We start from the raw sequence: 21,019 nt of genomic DNA, 5'->3' as shown, positions 1-21,019 counted from the left end.
TCTTTCTTCATATGAAAGTCCTGCCATCCCATGAATCAGTCTGGTGAACCTTCTCTGTACTCCCTCTATGGCAAGAATGTCTTTCCTCAAGTCAACTTGCCACAACAGTGCTAGTGTCCTTCTACTGCTGCTCCATTGAGAGTGCCCTGACTCATGGTATCCTGATGTGGTATGCGGCTGACAAGAAGGCTCTGCAGAGAGTCATCAAAAAAGCCCAGAAGAACACCAACACACATCTGCTTGGCCTCGAAGACATCTATAGCTCCTGTTGCCTGCAGAAGGCATCCCGCATCCTAAAGGACCCATCTCACCCCGCACATCACTTGTTTGCCCTTCTGTCCTCAGGAAAGCGCTACAGGTCCATCAAAGAGCAAACCACAAGACTAACAAACAGTTTCTACCCTAAGGCCATCACCACACTGAACTCTGCATTGAAAGCACACCCCCACATGTCAATATTTATACTGTACAATACCTACCTTTGTGCAATACTGATATATTCATTTAGAATATTTATTTTTACTATACTATTCTGTGCAATATCTTATATTCTGACAATGACCATCTGAGGGCAATATCTTATATTCTGGTAAGGGTGCATACCTAGGCATAATGTGTATGCATGTGTGAATCTGTGTGTATGTGTCCCAGTATGTGCTCGTGAGTATGAACAATTTTTATTTTTATCACTTTTTTGCTGTTATTTTATTATTTTTTATCTTGTACATTTGAACTCCGCTCAGGCAGTGCGCCTGAATTTTGTTATATGCACCACTACAATGACAATAAAGTATAAAGTAAAATATATTTATTGATATCAGCTTTAATATTAACAATAGCAAAATGTGATTCAAATGCTTCTCTATACTATCTATTCCTAGCCAAACTGCAGGCATTGATACAAAATGTTGAAGTAACTCTGCGGGACAGAAGGAATGGGTGATATTTCGGGTCGAGACCCTTCTTCAGACTGAAAGTTAGGGGAGGGGAAGAAACAGAGATAAGGAAGTGGAAGGTGTGAGAACTAGACACCAAAGGGGGTGGAGATCAACAAAAATGTAGAATAGATCATTGTTAGCTAGGAGAAGGTAACGACAAAGCAAGCAGATAAAATGTAATCAGGGACAGTGAGACTGGTCGGAGAACTGGGAAGGGGGAGGGATGGAGAGAGAGAGGGAAAGCAAGGGTTACTTGAAGTTAGAGAAATCAATATTCATACCGCTTTGGTGTAAGCTTCCCAAGCGAAATGAGGTGCTATTCCTCCAATTTGTGCTGGGCCTCACTCTGGCAATGGAGGAGGCCCATGACAGAAAGGTCTGTGTTGGAATGGGAGGTGGAGATAAAGTGTTTAGCGACCGGGAGATCAGGTAGGTTTAGGCGGACTGAGCAGAGGTGTTCAGCAAAACGATCGCAAAGCCTGGGCTTGGTCTTACCTATATATAGGAATCCACACCTGGAGCAGCAGATACAGTAGATGTGGTTGGAGGAGGTTGAAGGATACCACTACCTCACCTGAAAAGACTGTCAGGGTCGTACTGAGTCGAGGGAGGAGGTATAGGGATAGGTGTTGCAGCAGAAGTACCTGGGGAGGGAAGGGACGAATTAAGCAGAGAGTTGTGGAGGGGACGATCTCTGTGGAAAGGGGTGGAGATGGGAAGATGTTGCTAGAGGTGGGATCTCGTTGGAGGTGGCGAAGGTATTGCAGGATTATGTGCTGTATACGACGGCTGAAGGGGTGAAAGGTGAGGACTAGGGGGATTCTGTTCTTGTTGCGACTGGGAGGAGGGGGAGCAAGAGCAGAGTTGTAGGATATCGAGGAGACCCTAGTGCGAGCCTCATCTATGATGGAAGAGGGGAGCCCCTGTTCCCTAAAGAATGAGGACGTCTCAGATGCCTGTGCCACTGAGTTACTCCAGCATTTTGTGTCTTTCTTCGGTTTAAACCAGCACCTGCACTTCTTTCCTACACATCTACTGCAGGTATTTTCTGTTGAATGGCGACTCTGATTGCAGCTCCATTAACGATGTGCAAACAATTTAGTTTAGGAACAGTTCTCTGGAAGGAAACCCTGCTGTAACCTAGAGAGGACTTGTATCGGCAGGGTCAGCAAACGGGCAAGGACGTAGCATTTGGAATATCATGTGAAATTGTACACATGGAAAAAGTAGGAAGATGTGAGTTTTAAAAATGGTGATCAATTAAAAAATATAGTACAGATAGCTTACTGCAATTATTTTGGAACTTGGTAAGACTGCACTTGAAATATTTCTGTAATGGTCTTTCAACCTGAGGAAGGATATGCTTGTGATCAAGTGAGTGCAGCAAAGATTTACTAGACATTTAATCCCAGGGATGCTGGTTTGATGCACGAGGAGAGATCAAGCAGACTGAGCTTATGAACATTAGAGGTTTGAAGAATGAGGAGTGATAGAATTGAAATGTTCTTAGTTTGACTTGGTGGAAATCCCAGTCTGCTACTTTTTTTTAACCTGCTAGTATCTGTATTTTTGGAATAGTAGAGGAAAGCTGGGATGTGCGAAAATGCAAGACAAAACAAATGCTCATATAATACAAATTTAAGGTATGGAAAATGCCTTTTAACACATGTTCACGTTCAGCCAAAATTGTCTTGGTATTCGGGTTGATCCCACTTCCCATTTTTTTGGTATGTAACCCTGCAGGTTATAACTCTTCAAATTATCATATCATCCAGGCCCTTTTTTGATGTGATGTGGTCTTGTCTCCACAGCCTCTCGAGGATTGGCTACATCCTCATAAATCTACACACACTCTAAGGTTGTCACATCCTTGCTACAGTGTGGTAACCAAACTGTACATACTTCCAGCATGATACCAGTTAATCTGTGCCTCATTTGGTTGGTCTGGGGGAAGGAAGTGCTGGGGCAACTTGAGAAAGCAAACGCAGGTAGTTCTATACTACGATAGTAGCATTCCCAGGATTCCTAGGAATCATTATGTTATAGATATTAATGGGGGGGAAAGGGATTAGGGGCTAGAGGGTTTCAGACTCGCAATAACAAAATTATTATTCCCACAGGAATTAAAAAAAAAAAAAAAAAGTATTTTCAATAGCAATGTGTATTTTTGTTACTACAAGCTAAAAATACTAAAGGGTGTATGGTGCATTGTTTTATAGAGTATAAGTGTCAACAGAAGCAATTGATTGTCTACTTCAGGGGTCGGCAACCTTGTTCTGCCCAGGAGCCAGGACGCATGTCTGAGCGGATGTTGGGCCACAACTATCACGTGTACACATGGACCCTGCCCCGGATGGCAGGCATCAAATCACGTGTTCACAGAAGGTAGACAAAAATGCTGGAGAACCTCAGCGGGCGAGGCAGCCTCATGCAATCCTTGCATGACTCACCCGCTGAGTTTCTCCAGCATTTTTGTCTACCTTCCAGCATCTGCAGTTCTTTCTTAAACGTGTTCACAGAAGGTGCGTGGCCGTGCTGGCGGCTTTGCGCAGGATGCCTTACAGCCAGAGGTCGGCCGCGTGCTCGGGGAAGCGCTCGGCCGTGCTCGGCAGGCCGGATGATCACGGGGGATAAAAAAATCCGCCTGCGGGCCGGATGATTTCGGGTTACGGGCCGCATTCGGCCCGGGGGCCGCAGGTTGCCGACCCCTGGTCTACTTCAATGGCCACCTGCAGTTAAAGTGGTAGACAACAGTAAGAGAAAGTGGCATCTGATTACTGTAAGTCACTACATGGAAATAGTTTTTTTCCACCTCTACTAATTCCTGAAATAGGGGGCGCCATCTTGGGGCACGGCTGCCTAGCCAGCAGCTGTCCATCTTTTTCACTCTTTTCCTTAATTTTTAGTGAGTTTTGTGTTTTGTTTTTAGGAGGTCTAGACTTTTTTATGCGGGGGGAGGGGGGGGGAAGGGGGAAACTACTTTCTAGGTCCCTACCCGGTCGGAGAGGCAGCTTTTCTCCAGGCTGCACCGTCGACCCGTCCTCGCGGCCTACCAGCGGGCTTGGAGCGGCGTTTTCCTGTGGGACCGCCCAGCACCTTCGGCTTCGGTGGTGGCACAGCGCTGGAGCGGGCGATGCCTTGCCTGGGTCGCCGCGCTGGAGCTCCGGTGAGCTGAGACCGCCGAGAATAACATCACGGAGCTGCGGGTCTGTGGAGCGGGCAGCTGCGGGTGGCGGCGCTGTCTTTAACATCGGGAGCCTGGGATCGCTCGATGAGATCGCCAGTGGTGGAGCTCCAACCGTCGCGGCCTTGTCAGCTTCGGAAGCCGCGGTCTCCGGTAAGGAAGCGGCCGTTCCAGGTGTCCCAAGCCGCTGTGAGGACTCTCCCGACGCCGGAGCAACAGCACCCGGCGAGAACGGCCTGAAACATCGGGCCTCCGTAGAGGCAACTGTGGAGGCCTCAATAGGCCCGACTATGGGTGAACTGGGGTTGGGGACTGGACATTGTGCCTTCCCTCATGGTGGGAGCCACTGTGGGGGGATGTTCTTTGTGTTTAAGACTTTCATTGATGTTATTGATTCTTATTGTTCCGTTTCCAAGATGGCTGCCGGAGGGGAGAGTGAACGCTGGCGCGATTAGCTGCCGCTGCTCTCTCTTTGAATTGTGTATTGTTGATGTCTTTACTATTTTTATTTTTTTATTTTTTTGTTGTTATTTTTTTTGTTTTGTTTCATTCCGCTTACATGATTTGTAATCTGTTTACTAAATTTTGTAAGGTGTCCTTGAGAGTCCTTGAAAGGCGCCCATAAGTATAATGTATTATTATTATTATTATTATTATTATTAATTAAATCCAAAATAGCTATTTTCCTGCTGGTCAATTTCCAAAGTAACTTTAGTGTCCAGTTTCCCTTTGAATTTGCATTATAACTATTTTGGCCCACGTAATGCTAATAGTGTTGCCTAATCATCACTCGCGTTATGTCCAATTTGTGCTAAGGAAATGCACTTTATAGCAGAATTGCCTTTATCTCATATACCTTATTAACAAGCTGCGATCGGGGATTTGGGGACATGCACTCCAAGATGCCTCGGTTTCACACTCGTCACATATGCCCTTGTCTTGTTTTTCTTCCCAAACATCCTTGCACCATTCTTTGGATTGCGTTCCATGTGGCATTTCTGCACTGACTTAACCAGTCCGTTAGTACCTTGCATAGACACAAAATGCTGGAGTAAATCAGCATGTCAGGCAGCATCTCTGGAGAGAAGGAATGGGTGACATTTCTCCTAAATGTCACCCATTCCTTCTCTCCAGAGATGCTGCCTGACCCACTGAGTTACTCCAGCATTTTTGTCTATCGTCGATTTAAACCAGCATCTGCAGTTCCTTCGTACACGTTAGTACCTTGCTGCAGTTTAAAAGTTACTTTAACAAAGTTGGCCTTTTTTTTGACAGGACCTGTGGCAAAATAATTATAGCGCCTCCATTTTAGACCAACTCATTTGAATATATCACGCAATGTACCTTTTCTGTGATCACAGTATCATTGCCGTGCACCTGACGTTTCTGGAGGGTGTCAAGAATGAATGTTTAGGGGGGGGGGGACACAGAATATAAACAGTGAGACGAATCACTCAAACCATATCAAGCAATTATGAGAGCTACTGAGCCACTTTCAAAGGTCATGTTTTCCATCCTGATGTTTTTGGACCTGACTCCAATTCCTCAGCACTAACAAATGTGATTGCTCTATCTGCAGCCCTTTGTTCCCTGTCCACTTCTAAAATAACAGGCTGGGAGTTATTGCTGAGATCTATTTTCCAACGATCGACTTTGGCACTTCTCCCATAGATACCTATGCACTATTCTATTTTACGAAAGGACACTGTTAAGTGCCTTCACAGAATCGCCTCACCAATTAACAATTGTGTAACAAAGTGGATTCAAAATCTAGGCTGTGCCAAAGTTTCATTTTGACCAGATTGAGGGAATTCTCAGGTGTGGTGCATTATCTGAATTACACTGTTTCAGTTAATTTAGTTTAGAGATACAGCATGGAAACGGGCCCTTCGGCCCACCGACTCCACGGCATTCACAGTCGTTATCCCACATTCACATCCACTCCCCACACGCTAGAGCCAATTTACTGAGGCCAATTAACCTACAGAGCAGTGCATTTTCAGGATGTGGGATCTGTAGCACCCGGAGAAAAACCATGTGCAAACACCACGCAGACAGCACCTGAGGTCAGATTGAACCCAGGTCTCTGACGCTATCAGGCAGCACCTCTACCAGCTGTGCCACTCTGCTACCGATTTAGGCGAGGATGAAATTGTGTTTGCACTCCCTGCCAAATATGCATTTGTTCCTCATTGTGGTTGCTACGTTATCAAATTTAAAACACCCCAACATTTTTTCCTAAGCTATGGAGAATGCAAAGGAGATTTATCAGGATGTTGCTTGGATTGCAGTGTTTTAGTTGTGAGGATAGGTGGGTTTGTTTTTCCTGGCGCTGAGAGGGTAATCTGATGGTGATATACAGAATTATGAAAGGGATAGATAGAGTAGGTAAAATTAGAGCATAGGTGTAAGTTCATAGGAGGTTTAGAGGAAATCTCCAGAGGGGGGATTCTTTTTACACGGATATTTGTGGAACATTTAAGAAGCATCTGCGCAAGTATATGAATCACCAATAAATAAAGTCTACATACGTAATGTAGATTAATGGGATTAGTATAGATAGGCACAGCAGTTGTATGGACCTGTTAGGGTGAAGGGTCTGTTTCTGTGCTGACTCAAAATCCTGACAAGGTCTTGAATATTTGCACTCCTTGAAATAGTATTCTCTGAATAAATGGCAGTATGCTTATCTAAAATGTTTACAATTATGGCCAAAAGATTGAAAAGTGAGCTTTTTCTCCAAGATTCTCTAAATTCCTTTCTGCCACATTATTTTGTTTGCCACTAGACAGCTACGTTGAAAATTTCCCTTTGGTTTAAGAAAAAACAATGGTTGTGTATATATAGCCTGCTCCTCGAGACTTCGTCAGGTTTGATTTTAGTATTGGCTCATAGAATCCTACCAGCCTTCATTATCAAAGGACTGATTTTTGAATTGCTTCAGAAGAGCTGACAAATAATTAATTTCAATTATATTATAACCATATAACCATATAACAATTACAGCACGGAAACAGGCCATCTCGACCCTTCTAGTCCGTGCCGAACACGTATTCTCCCCTAGTCCCATATACCTGCGCTCAGACCATAACCCTCCATTCCTTTCCCGTCCATATAACTATCCAATTTATTTTTAAATGATAAAAACGAACCTGCCTCCACCACCTTCACTGGAAGCTCATTCCACACAGCCACCACTCTCTGAGTAAAGAAGTTCCCCCTCATGTTACCCCTAAACTTCTGTCCCTTAATTCTCAAGTCATGTTCCCTTGTTTGAATCTTCCCTACTCTCAGTGGGAAAAGCTTATCCACGTCAACTCTGTCTATCCCTCTCATCATTTTAAAGACCTCTATCAAGTCCCCCCTTAACCTTCTGTGCTCCAAAGAATAAAGCCCTAACTTGTTTAATCTTTCTCTGTAACTTAGTTGCTGAAACCCAGGCAACATTCTAGTAAATCTCCTCTGTACTCTCTCTATTTTGTTGACATCCTTCCTATAATTAGGCGACCAAAATTGTACACCATACTCCAGAATTGGTCTCACCAATGCCTTGTACAATTTTAACATTACATCCCAACTTCTATACTCAATGCTCTGATTTATAAAAGCCAGCGCACCAAAAGCTTTCTTTACCACCCTATCTACATGAGATTCCACTTTCAGGGAACTGTGCAGTTATTCCAAGATCCCTCTGTTCACCTGCATTCTTCAATTCCCTACCATTTACCATGTACGTCCTATTTTGATTTGTCCTGCCAAGATGTAGCACCTCACACTTATCAGCATTAAACTCCATCTGCCATCTTTCAACCCACTCTTCCAACCGGCATAAATCTCTCTGTAGACTTTGAAAATCTACTTCATTATCCACAACCTCACCTATCTTAGTATCATCTGCATACTTACTAATCCAATTTACCACACCATCATCCATATCATTGATGTACATGACAAACAACAGTGGACCCAACACAGATCCCTGTGGCACCCCACTAGTCACTGGCCTCCAACCTGACAAACAACCATCCACCATTACTCTCTGGCATCTCCCATTCAGCCACTGTTGAATCCATCTTGCTACTCCACCATTAATACCCAACCATTGAACCTTCTTAACCAACCTTCCGTGAGGAACCTTGTCAAAGGCCTTACTGAAGTCCATATATACAACATCCACGGCTTTACCCTCATCAATTTCCCGAGTAACCTCTTCAAAAAATTCAAGAAGATTAGTCAAACATGACCTTCCAGGCACAAATCCATGTTGACTGCTCCTAATCAGACCCTGTTTATCCAGATGCTTATATATATTATCTCTAAGTATCCTTTCCATTAATTTGCCCACCACTGACGTCAAACTAACAGGTCTATAATTGCTAGGTTTACTCTTAGAAGCCTTTTTAAACAATGGAACAACATGCGCAGTACGCCAATCCTCCGGCACTATTGCCGTTTCTAATGACATTTGAAATATTTCTGTCATAGCCCCTGCTATTTCTACACTAACTTCCCTCAATGTCCTAGGGAATATCCTGTCCGGACCTGGAGACTTATCCACTTTTATATTTCTCAAAAGTGTCAGTACTTCCTCTTCTTTGAATCTCATAGTTTCCATAGCTACTCTACTTGTTTCTCTTACCTCACATAATTCAATATCCTTCTTGGTGAATACCGAAGAAAAGAAATTGTTCAATATCTCCCCCATCTCTTTTGGCTCTGCAGATAGCTGTCCACTCTGATTCTCTAATGGACCAATTTTATCCCTCGTTATCCTTTTGCTATTAATATAGCTGTAGAAACCCTTTGGATTTACTTTCACCTTACTTGCCAAAGCAACCTCATATCTTCTTTTAGCTTTTCTAATTTATATATAACATATATAACATATAACATATAACAATTACAGCACGGAAACAGGCCATCTCGACCCCTCTAGTCCGTGCCGAACACATAGTCTCCCCTAGTCCCATATACCTGCGCTCAGACCATAACCCTCCATTCCTTTCCCATCTATATAACTATCCAATTTATTTTTAAATGATAAAAACGAACCTGCCTCCACCACCTTCACTGGAAGCTCATTCCACACAGCTACCACTCTCTGAGTAAAGAAGTTCCCCCTCATGTTACCCCTAAACTTCAGTCCCTTAATTCTCAAGTCATGTCCCCTTGTTTGAATCTTCCCTACTCTCAGTGGGAAAAGCTTTTCCACGTCAACTCTGTCTATCCCTCTCATCATTTTAAAAACCTCTATCAAGTCCCCCCTTAACCTTCTGCGCTCCAAAGAATAAAGCCCTAACTTGTTCAACCTTTCTCTGTAACTTAGTTGCTGAAACCCAGGCAACATTCTAGTAAATCTCCTCTGTACTCTCTCTATTTTGTTGACATCCTTCCTATAATTAGGCGACCAAAATTGTACACCATACTCCAGAATTGGCCTCACCAATGCCTTGTACAATTTTAACATTACATCCCAACTTCTATACTCAATGCTCAGATTTATAAAGGCCAGCACACCAAAAGCTTTCTTTACCACCCTATCTACATGAGATTCCACTTTCATGGAACTGTGCACAGTTATTCCCAGATCCCTCTGTTCACCTACATTCTTCAATACCCTACCATTTACCATGTACGTCCTATTTTGATTTGTCCTGCCAAGATGTAGCACCTCACACTTATCAGCATTAAACTCCATCTGCCATCTTTCAGCCCACTCTTCCAACTGGCATAAATCTCTCTGTAGACTTTGAAACTCTTCTTCATTACCCGCAACCCCACCTATCTTAGTATCATCTGCATACTTACTAATCCAATTTACCACACCATCGTCCAGATCATTGATGTACATGACAAACAACAGTGGACCCAACACAGATCCCTGTGGCACCCCACTCGTCACTGGCCTCCAACCTGACAAACAACCATCCACCATTACTCTCTGGCATCTCCCATTCAGCCACTGTTGAATCCATCTTGCTACTCCACCATTAATACCCAACCATTGAACCTTCTTAACCAACCTTCCATGAGGAACCTTGTCAAAGGCCTTACTGAAGTCCATATACACAACATCCACTGCTTTACCCTCATCAATTTCCCGAGTAACATCTTCAAAAAATTCAAGAAGATTAGTTAAACATGACCTTCCAGGCACAAATCCATGTTGGCTGTTTCTAATCAGACCCTGTTTATCCAGATGCTTATATATATTATCTCTAAGTATTCTTTCCATTAATTTGCCCACCACTGACGTCAAACTAATAGGTCTATAATTGCTAGGTTTACTCTTAGACCCCTTTCTTAAGACTCTTTTTACATTCTTTATACTCCTCAAGCACCTCATTTACTCCATGCTGCCTATAATTATTGTAGATATCTCTCTTTTTCCGAACTAAGTGTCCAATTTCCCTTGAAAACCATGGCTCTTTCCAATTTTTACTATTTCCTTTCAACCGAACAGGGACATAAAGATTCTGTACTCTTAAAATTTCACCTTTAAATGTCCTCCATTTCTCTTCCACATCTTTCCCATAAAACAAACTCCCAATTTACTCCTTTTAAATTGTGTGGCTTCTGTTAATTTTGCGTGCCCCAGATAATCTAGAGGGCGTGTATAGCTGATTAGTTGTAGTTCAAGGAGTTTCTACACTTCTTTCCTGCTTTGCATTGAGTTCATTAAACTAAAATAGCGGGGAAGTGCAAGAATTCATTTATCATTTTCAAAATTGACAGTATTTCCTGTCAATTTTCCTTTCAGCTGTGCAGTTCCTGTTGGAAGTATGTGAATTGGGCAAGAGAAAGATTGGGTTTGGCCATAGTACACTCATTTTGGTTATGAAATGTCCAATTGGTTGAAATATAAAAGCTAACATTTTTGGAACTATATTTGAAAAAAATCAGGCTTTCAAAAGAAAAAAGGTTGAAAAAAGTTGAACATAAATGATAGGAAGTGCTTTTTGGTGTTTTCTTTGAAATTTTAAATGTATCAGAAGCACTTGTGATTCATTCAGACCCCATTAGCTTGTTATTAGCACGAGGAAACATAATTTTCCTTTTTTACAAATTTTGTGTGATATTTATGTCAGTTATAAGATTAGAATTTTGTAAATAATGTTGCCGTTTAGGTGACAAAGATCTTAATTTTTCTATTTAAAAATCAACAATCCATTTTACTTTTGTTTCCTATTCAACATTAAAACTTAGATTTGCACAAAATCAATGTAGACCAAACAGTAAAACACATTTTTACATCTGCCGAGTGAAGAATTAGTTAGTATGATAGTTAAATATAATCTATTCCGATTTTATATTACTCCAGCCAGATTAAGTTGAATTTTTGTTGCTGTCCTTTTGACTATTCTGGTCTTCATTTTAAGTTAATTTGATTTGGAAAAACAGTAGCTCTTTTATAACAAAGTTGATCGGTGTTTGCACTTTCAACAAGCTCTCACAAAGGTCTCAAAATACTTAATTTTCATGTACACCATATGAACAGATTTTTTCCTGAAGAAACCAGCATTTTTTTTGCTCTGCCAAGGTCACAAAAGCACTGAAATCCGTCAGAGCTTGAATTTCTTGTATTGTGATGGAGTTGAATGAATGTCGACTTCTGCATGAGAATAATGCACCAGACATTTTCAATCAGCTCAAGTGTTGTTACTCCTGTTATGTGTGTTAAAGCCTATTTTTAAACATCTAATCTAGATTGTAAAGCATATTATCTAAATCGAATCATGAATGGTGCTTGTCACAGACCATATTTTGGATGAGATATGATCCAAAGGCTGATTTTCAAGTTGTCTAATTCTCTGGGGTTGAAAGGGTGGGAGTTTCAGAGAAGCAGATTTTAGTTTATCTGCTTTATAAACTAAAATCTAATTATAGTTAATGACCGACAGAGAAGTAGGCTTTTGTATTCATACTTTTGTTAATTTTGAGAATGATATTTAATTCTAATGTTGTCCTGTTATTTGATAGACTGCTATTATTTGTGATGTAATGATGAAAATTGTAATTTCTAAAGTGCAGTTAAGATTTCTAAACCAGTTTGCATTTATGCATGCGTGAGGTGAGAATCGCACAGTTGGAAATATCTAGCATAACTTCGTTTTGCAGTTTACTGACAGTGTGCATAGCTAAATATGAATCAATTTGTGGCAAGGCATTTTCTTTATTGTTTTTTTCATGAAGCTTTGACTGAATTCTGAATCTCAATAATCACCTCTTTCTTTGTTTTAATTGCAGGTCTCCAACAGAAGGCAAAATGTCTCAGCGGGATGCAGAACGGTATCTCTATGTGGACAAAAATCTCCTCAATAATCCACTGACACAGGCTGACTGGGCGGCAAAAAAACTGGTGTGGGTGCCCTCAGAGCGTAGTGGCTTTGAGGCTGCCAGCCTCAAGGAGGAGATTGGTGAAGAGGCGGTAGTTGAGTTGGTGGAGAATGGCAAGAAAGTTAAATTCAACAAGGATGACATCCAGAAGATGAACCCACCCAAGTTTTCCAAAGTGGAAGATATGGCAGAGCTGACTTGCCTGAATGAAGCTTCTGTACTCCATAATTTGAAAGAGCGTTACTACTCAGGACTAATCTACGTAAGCTTTTTTTAAAATGTTATTATTAACTTAACTTAGTGGGACCCGTTGGGTGCCAGTCACACGGGAGGCCTGGTCCCCTAACGCAACCCATTCCCCAATGCAATATTCCACCACTCACCCATTCCCCCAACGCTATATTCCACCATTTATCCATAGCCCCTAACTGCGCAGGCTCGGCTCATTTCCCCTCATCCCCGAGCACTCCCTCCCCCTTCTCTTCATGTGTGGGAGGGGAGGGGAGTGGGATTGGGGAGGAGGGGGGTGTCTGGGCGGGGGTGAGTTGTGGGGGGAGAGGGGTGTGTGCGTGGGGGGGGAGGGGGGGCAGTGGGCTTGGAGAAAAGACGGGGGAAGAGCCATGGGCCAGAGGGGGATATCACGGGGGAGGAGCCAGTGAGGGGGACCAGAGGGGTAGTGGCTGTAATTGGTGGTGCGATGGGGACTCACAGCGGGCGCTGGTCGTTCTCCTCTGCCGTGATCAAAGTCTCCGCTTTCCGTTTGGCGACATCTCCGGGCTGGGCTGGGTCTCTGACTTTGGGCTAGGTCGAGTCTCCGACGCTGGGTTGCTTGGGGCTGGGCTGCTTCGGGTCCCTCCGAAAATTTTGTCCGGTTGGAAACCTCCGCCGGCCATCCTCGGCTCCAGTAAAGACACGATGGCGCAGGAAGGGGCGGACCCGTCCCGGTGAGTGACTGAAGAGACTAATCCGTGCGGCGCTAAACTGCAGGAGAAGAGATCGATCTGCGCACACGCGGTTTTTAAGATTTTTTAAACCTCGCTAACTTTTACGACATTCAACCGATCGGAACGAAATTTGGTGCAATCGCAGCATAGAACGGTGAGTGAACTGGCGAAAAATCGTAGGGCTATCCCGAACCGTTTTTGCGCAAATAAAAAGACTGCACAAACCTGAAGATAACAAGGTCAGAGTTTTAGTTAAGTATCGATACTCTTTTTTTGCTATTTGTTGTGATTGACTGAATATGTTATTTTTAAATCTAAATTTCAAATATCTGCTTTGAATATTCAAAATGGGGAATAAAAATCTATTGATTCAACAGCTGTTTCATTTGCACAAGGGGATATGTGCATATGTTTACAAAGGCAAATTTAAAAAAAAAGAAATTTTAAATTTTCTCCTAAAATTAAACAAACTTCTCATTGCTGAAGACAATCAAAGTCATTCCATGCTGATTTATTTCTCTAGTTAAATCATCTTCCTTGCGGAATGCAAGATTTCATTCACTGTCTATAATTTCTCAAGCTGCCTATTGTAAGGCCACATCAAATCCACACATGTCACACATGCTGCCAATTTTACTAAATGGCAGAACAAATTTAAGCGCTGAATGGTCTGCTCCTTCGCACGATGTACAGACGAGATTGACTCTTAAAAACAGCTAACTCAGCTTTCATAAACGGATGGATGAGTCTTATGATCGTCTGTCTATCTGATGAAAACAAGGTGAGCACCTGGGTAGAATTAATCTCTTCATAATTTTAAAGAAATGGATCGTTGTTTTTAGAAGCTTAAAAGGCTCCTAGTATCAAAGACTCTTACACTAGATTAAGAAACTCTTGACATTGTGTCTGAGTTCTCTGCCATGTGAAAGCATCAAAACTAGAAACATCACTATTTAACATATGAATGAATAGTAGCTATGAGTTAACAACGTATATTTAATTGTCCCTGTCATGTATCCCTGGATCATGAGTCCCATTTGGTCACACATTTAATCTCTTGGGTATATTTGAAAAAGAATGGTTGCAACATCGTGTGAAGGTGCAGATCTTTCAACGCTTAAATTAGTTCTGCCATTCAGTAAAATTGTACTTTGTGTCTATACCTACTCAAACAATCTCGTTTAGTTCGATATCCTGGATTGGCAAAAAGCCTGCTTTTAAAATTGTCTGTGCTATCATCATTATGTAGGAATAAGCTCTACGTGTTTAGCACTTTTGTGTGTGTGTGTGTGTTTTTGCTATGCAGTCGTATAGCTAATAGAGTTACTGCCTCACACCTTCAGTGATGTGAGTTCAAACCTGACTCCCAAGGCTGTCTAGATGTAGTTTCCATGTTTTCCCCATGACCACATTGATCTCCTCTAGTGCTCTGGTTTGATCCAACATCCGAATGATGTGTGGGTTGGGAGGCTAATTTGTCACTATATTTCCCCTGGTGTGTAGGTGAATGATAAAATATATGGTAAATTGAATGGAAGAGTCAAGCAAATAAAATGGGATAATTGCCTGTATAGTTGGGGAGGGTTGCCGGGCGCACCAACATTTTCAGATCGCCATTTTGACTGGCGTCACAGCGGTGATCTCTGGCATCACAACGGGTCTAGTAAACTATAAATGCCATAAGATGTCAATGTTCTATTGACATTGTAGCTATATATATTCTTCAATACAGTGTTCTGTAAGGAAGCCGCGAGTTACACTAGATTCTAGTAACACTAGCAACTATGTTGGGGTCTTGAAATGGACACTGTCCTGAGCTCACTTGCCCCATGTGCCTCCTTCTTCATCCATGGAAGAGTAAACATTCACCTCGTCAGCCATGTGGATTCCATGAGTGTCTAAGATAAAGGAGAATTTCCCACCTATTTCATTCTTTGAGTATTTGGGTTCATTTCAGTAGCTTAAGGGATATGTGATATTGATGTGAAAATGGGTTCAATCGACTGCATTCCAGTTCCACTTTTTTTATTGAGTGAAACTGGAGCAATTTGGAGGATGGTGAGGAGGTTAGGAGATGGAAATAAAACTGTTTTCTACCTATCAAGATCCAACAGACACTGGTGGGAAAATGTATCTGTCCAAACTTACATATAGAAACTATTAATTAGACAACATGAGGCTGGTGGTATTAAGTGGAACACTACCCAAGGAGGAATAATTATCTGCAGGAAGAGGGAAAGTCTGGATAATTAAGAATATACTTATCTTTGTGGAGCTTTCTGTATCTTCACTTGGCAATAGGGCAGGGTAATAATTTCCAATAACAGGAAGCCAAGGAAATTAAAATGCTGTGTACATTTCCCCAAAAAATAGTTGTGGATTAAATTTGGCAAGCATGCATCCTTAATTATTTATTTGGACTTCATTGGTACATTGCAATCTAGCAAGTTCAGTTGATTGAATCTCCAATTCCTCTGAGATGGGAGGTTCTTCAATTATATTCACAAACATTCCTAATGGCAATAAAAAAAAAATACAGTTGTGTATCAGTGAGGCTTGGTGAGTGTTAAGAGTGTGAACACAATTTTCGTTTTGTTATTTTGCCTTGTATTAAACATGAAGTGATTACAACGACAATTAGTACATTCAAGAGTGAGTTCGATAGACTTTTGGACATTAAGAATTGAGGATGGGTTTAGTGCAGGAAAGGGCTGTTGAGTAAGAAGTCAGTCATAATCTTATTGAATGGTGAAAAGCATGAGGAGCCAAATAGCCCTTCTTTGTTTCTAGATCCAGTGATATGTTCTTATGAAAAGCAGCTTGTTTTGAATTTGAGGTGATAGTTTTGTGATAAAACTGGCATTTTGAAATTTATTCATGAATGTCAAGGCGGTGTGCCAAGAGTGTTTATTTGTTAACAATGAAATTCTTACTTGTTGCAGCTTTTGCAGGCACATTAACATATGACACAATAAATAAATGTACCACTGGCCAATCATACCATAAATTATCAGTAATACAAGGTAACCAAATCATAAAACATATTACAACCTATACAAAGTCCATAATAGTCTGTTGCTGACTTACAGTTGTGGCTAGGGTTGTGTAGTATAGTTCAAGTCTGATGGAAAGAAGCTGTTCTTGAACTAAAGGTCACGCTTCTCAGGATTCTATACTTTCCTGGTAGTAGCAGTAAGATGAGAGCGTGGCCAGGGTGGTGTGGGTCTATTATATTAGCTACCTAAATAGGTGTATTTTGATTCCAGGACTATTGCACTATGATACAAATGTTTACCACAGTCATGGAAGCATTTAAGCATGTGTTGAGTCTTGATCTGAGAGTGAGTTGTTGTAAGTTAACTGGCTGCAGGAATTTACACCAACAAGAAAAAACTTGAAGTTGAACAATAATCCTGGAAGTATATTTGCACAGTGGAGGAACGCGATTATTTATTTTTCCCTTGTTTTGTAGGAGAATCTTAAGCACAGCCATAATTTTCCTCCCAAATCTATTCATAGTTATCAAAGCAAAAAAATTGGAGATGATGATGCAGTAAACTGATAATCCAGCCTCTCGAGCTTATGTGCTGAACTTACAGATTTTCCGTATGAGTGGATGTTACTCCTGTTAATGTCCAAAGCACTTTATTTTGCTTTTATTTTGCATGTTACACAGAATTATAATACCTTTTGCAGTGATCCCAAGGATGTAGTAACATTCAAGCATTTTTGATACTGATTCTGGCCATAACCCCGGGCGTTGTGGATCACAACCCCTGCCTCGGTAGCATACCAGGCCTGTTGTCCAGACCCTATCCCCTGCTGCACTTCGAATCCTGGCTCCAGCATGCACTCAGGACCCCTAGCTCTCACATTTTGCACTAATGACCGAGCCAGATGCCAGCCATCGGGATTTCTGAACAATCGGATGTTAGATGAATGAAGTTTTACTTTAATTTGAAATTAAAAATAGAAAATGCGGGGATTACGCAGCAAGTTGGGTAGCATCGGTGAAGAATGAAAGTTAATGTTTCAAGTCTATAACGAAAAATATTGCAGCTTCAAACAAATACTTGATATGTATAGGCAAAGATCTTGCACCAAATTACTTTGGAGCAAGACAATGAGGAGTGGTGGTCAATTCCAACCCAGTGTAATTGGGCCTATTCTGTCTCCACTAACATATGTTCAAATCATCTTGTATTACTTTGACTATACAATGTAACCTATACTGCATTTTTTTAAGTAAAATTTTAATCTGGAAAATGAAAGTTTAAAAGAAGAACAGAAATAGATTTTTAACCTGGAACATTAACTGTTCCTCTTTCCACAGATGTTGCTTGACATGCTCTTTTCACCATCTTCTGTTTTGGAAACAACAGGTCTGGCAGCATCTGTGGAAAGAGAGACAGTTGATATTATGGTTTAAAAAATTATTTGTGTTTAGTTAGTTTTTTAAGAAATACAGCATGGAAACAGGCCTGCCAGGTCCATGCCGACCATTCATCACCTGTTCACACTAGTTCTATGTTATCCCACTTTGGCATCCACTCCCTATACGCTAGGGGCAATTTACAGAGGCTAACCTACAAACCCCCACGTCTTTGGAATGTCAATGGAAACTGGAGCACCCTGAGCAATCCACACGGACATGGGGAGGATGTGCAAGCTCCACACAGGCAACACCAGATGTCAAGGTCAAGCCTGGCTTTCTGGCACTATAAAGCAGCAGCTCTACTCGCCGCACCACTGTGCCATCCTGCATTTCAGCATGGCAATGGGCCGTTTGGCCCATCGAGTCCACACCAACCATCAATCACCCATAGTTCTCTGTTACCCCACTTTCACATCCACTCTACACTGAAGGGGCAATTTTACGGAAGCCAATTAGCCTATAAACTTGCATGTTTTTTGGAGGAAACCGGAGCACTTGGAGGATCCCCCCAGGGAGAATGTGCAAACGCCACATGGACAGCACCCGAGGTCGGGATTGAACCTTTTAGACAGCATCTTTATCTGCTGTGCCTCTGTGCCACACATGTTCTATTTTGCTTTCATTTTCCAGGTTGCAATTTTACTTTGTGCACGGAAAAGTAAATTCAAAATCAAATCAATTTAAATATTTTTGTGTTTTCCCCTTCTCACCTTTTAAGTTTGAATCTTTGAGCTATTGTGAAGCAATAACTGTCCTCAATCTTGCTTTTGTAAATCATTTGTGAATTTGCATCAGTGATCAATGTGTGGTAACCAGCATAGAATGTTTGCCATCAGTTGAACCCACCTCAAGTCATTTTTCTAGCTATTAATCTTGCTGTAATTACTTGATTTGTTTTTGCTCATGTGTAATCTGGATTAAAATGCTATTTCTTCTTTTGCAAACTTGTATAACATTCTATTTTTTTTAGACTTACTCAGGTCTTTTCTGCGTGGTAATTAATCCTTACAAGAATCTACCTATCTACACCGAGGAGATTGTTGATATGTACAAGGGGAAAAAACGGCATGAGTTGCCACCCCACATCTATGCCATCACGGATACTGCATACAGAAGCATGTTGCAAGGTGAGGGTTTTACCTGGAGATTTTTAAGTAGCCAATTTTTCATTGGCTTGTTATGTCTAGTTTTTAATATGCCATAAATTCTTTTTTTGTTGGTCATGCAGAATATTTTCTGTTTCTGTAATCTTAGTACGGGTACGCTTACGGGTAATTTTTTTGGGGGTAAATATTTTCCCCATGCTTACTCGTATGTGTTCCAGAGCCCATCATCAGGTACCTTGTCCCAATCTTCCTAATTCTTGCACGAGTATCATAATTTTTATTTGCAGGTTATTTGGAGTAAGGAAAGACATTTCAGACCCTCAACTTGTAGAAATTATCTTTGCTTTCTTGCCCATCAATTCTTACACGTGTCTTACAATTCTTACAAGTTTCCAGCAAGAATTTCTGGATAAAGCCAGGAATTGGAAATTAAGTTAGCTTATTTACACATTTTTCATGTTTTATGGATGGATATGTGGCAAAACGTTGTCTAATTTTTTTTCTTAGTGCATTGAAGCATTATGTCATGTTTTCTACTGAATTATTGCAATCCTGAGGGAAGTGACTTGGATCAACTTGCTCTATCTCATGCTTCATTGCTGAGGAGGTTGTTGAAGACGTATAAAAGGGAAAAAGCGGCATGAGTTGCCACCCCACATATAAATCATTTTGGATACTGCACACAGAAGCATGTTGCAAGATAAGAGTTTTGCCTGGTGGTTTTCAGTAGCTAATGTTTGATTGATGTGTTACTTCCTAAAATTAATGCTGTTTTAATATGTTCTTGTTCGGAACCAAACATCAAATGGAAATGTGCAAAAATACAGGGGGTTTTGATTGTGCATTGTGATGTAATGGTTTTCTTTGGCAGGAGAGTTACTAACTAGGCCATTGATTTTAATATAATTTATAAAAGATAATGTTTTTTTTAACAGGGTTGGTTATTAAATGCAAAAAACCCAATATCTCAAAGTGGTGGAAACAGATTTGGTAGTGTTTTTCAAAAGAGATTTGGATAAAACTGGAGAGAATAGAACAGTGAAGGTATAGCAGGGGCATGGTGTAGATACCATTTTAAAAGGGAGATTAGTTTTAGTTGTCCTCTGGGATGCAATTGAGTAATGTAGCAAACTACTATCTGCTCCCAGGAATTAATATTAATTACAGAATTGTATATTGTGAGATTCTGTGGTGAACTTTACCTCGCCTGCTGAGTTTCCCCAGCATTTTTGTCTACCTTCGATTTTTCCAGTATCTGCAGTTCTTAAACATTAATTCAGTAATTTATCACTTTTAATACCTTTAACTTTAAAACAAGTGACCAAGAATTAAAAACAAGCAAAAAGTGGGTTTCAGATGCAAGCCTTTAAATGGAAATCGTGGGTTGCAGGTTCCGTGTGTGAAAATTATATTCTGTTTTTACCAAGGATGCTCTCTGGTCTATTGATCTTTTTGTAACGTATACTATTCCTTATTTCATCATCTCCAATATGTGCTAACCAAAAACACTGGTGGATAGGGATGATCTCATCGGGTTGCATTCAGGATTTTGGCTGTGGTGGAGCCTTTGCCTTTGTAATGGACCAACTAGGAAGCAAGAGAATAGATAATGAGAGAGCAGCAAATATTCAAATGTTTAATGACCATGTGGTTAACACATAAATGTTTATTCTATTGGTGAATAGGTGTGACTGAGTATGATTTGATGATAAAGTTTTGTGCCTGCTGTGAGTAATATATTTGTCCAGACTTGACCCAACCCATTAGTTATTATTCATTTTGAATTTTTTTTAAAGCTGTTCTGCCATTAAAGAGAAATTTTTTTTTTTCCCCTTGCTGAGTTTTTTTTTTTCCCCTTGCTGAGTCCTTAACAATTACAATCTTTAAGTGATTAGCTCCTATAATAAAGGACAACCTCATATTAGAGTCTTCCAGCACAGGTGGGCCTCTAGTCTACCCTTCTGCACTGTTCATCAAGTATTAATCTCATTTACCTTCAATGCTACCATTTTCATCGATGCCATGGCAATTCGAGTAGTTATCGTGACATTTAATTTTTTTAACGAAGATAAGTA

General features: G+C 41.0%; 1 protein-coding gene across 4 annotated transcripts in view; it reads left to right on the top strand.

The window, feature by feature from the left end:
- myh9 (myosin heavy chain 9) overlaps window positions 1-21,019 on the top strand; it is a 112,699-nt gene that overhangs the window by 9,774 nt on the left and 81,906 nt on the right. For 2 of the 4 annotated variants that reach the window (XM_033013610.1, XM_033013611.1), the window contains exons 2-3: window positions 12,370-12,721; window positions 18,809-18,965. In XM_033013610.1, coding sequence (XP_032869501.1) covers window positions 12,389-12,721; window positions 18,809-18,965 — 490 coding nt within the window. In that variant the 5' untranslated portion in view covers window positions 12,370-12,388. Of the gene's footprint in view, window positions 1-12,369; window positions 12,722-18,808; window positions 18,966-19,619; window positions 19,645-21,019 lie in introns of those variants that run through there. The other 2 variants (XM_033013613.1, XM_033013612.1) reach the window with 1 other exon arrangement.

This window comes from Amblyraja radiata, chromosome 38 (genome assembly GCF_010909765.2).
Source record: "Amblyraja radiata isolate CabotCenter1 chromosome 38, sAmbRad1.1.pri, whole genome shotgun sequence".
NCBI lineage: Eukaryota > Metazoa > Chordata > Chondrichthyes > Rajiformes > Rajidae > Amblyraja > Amblyraja radiata.
This window is presented reverse-complemented; position numbering and strand designations above follow the sequence as displayed.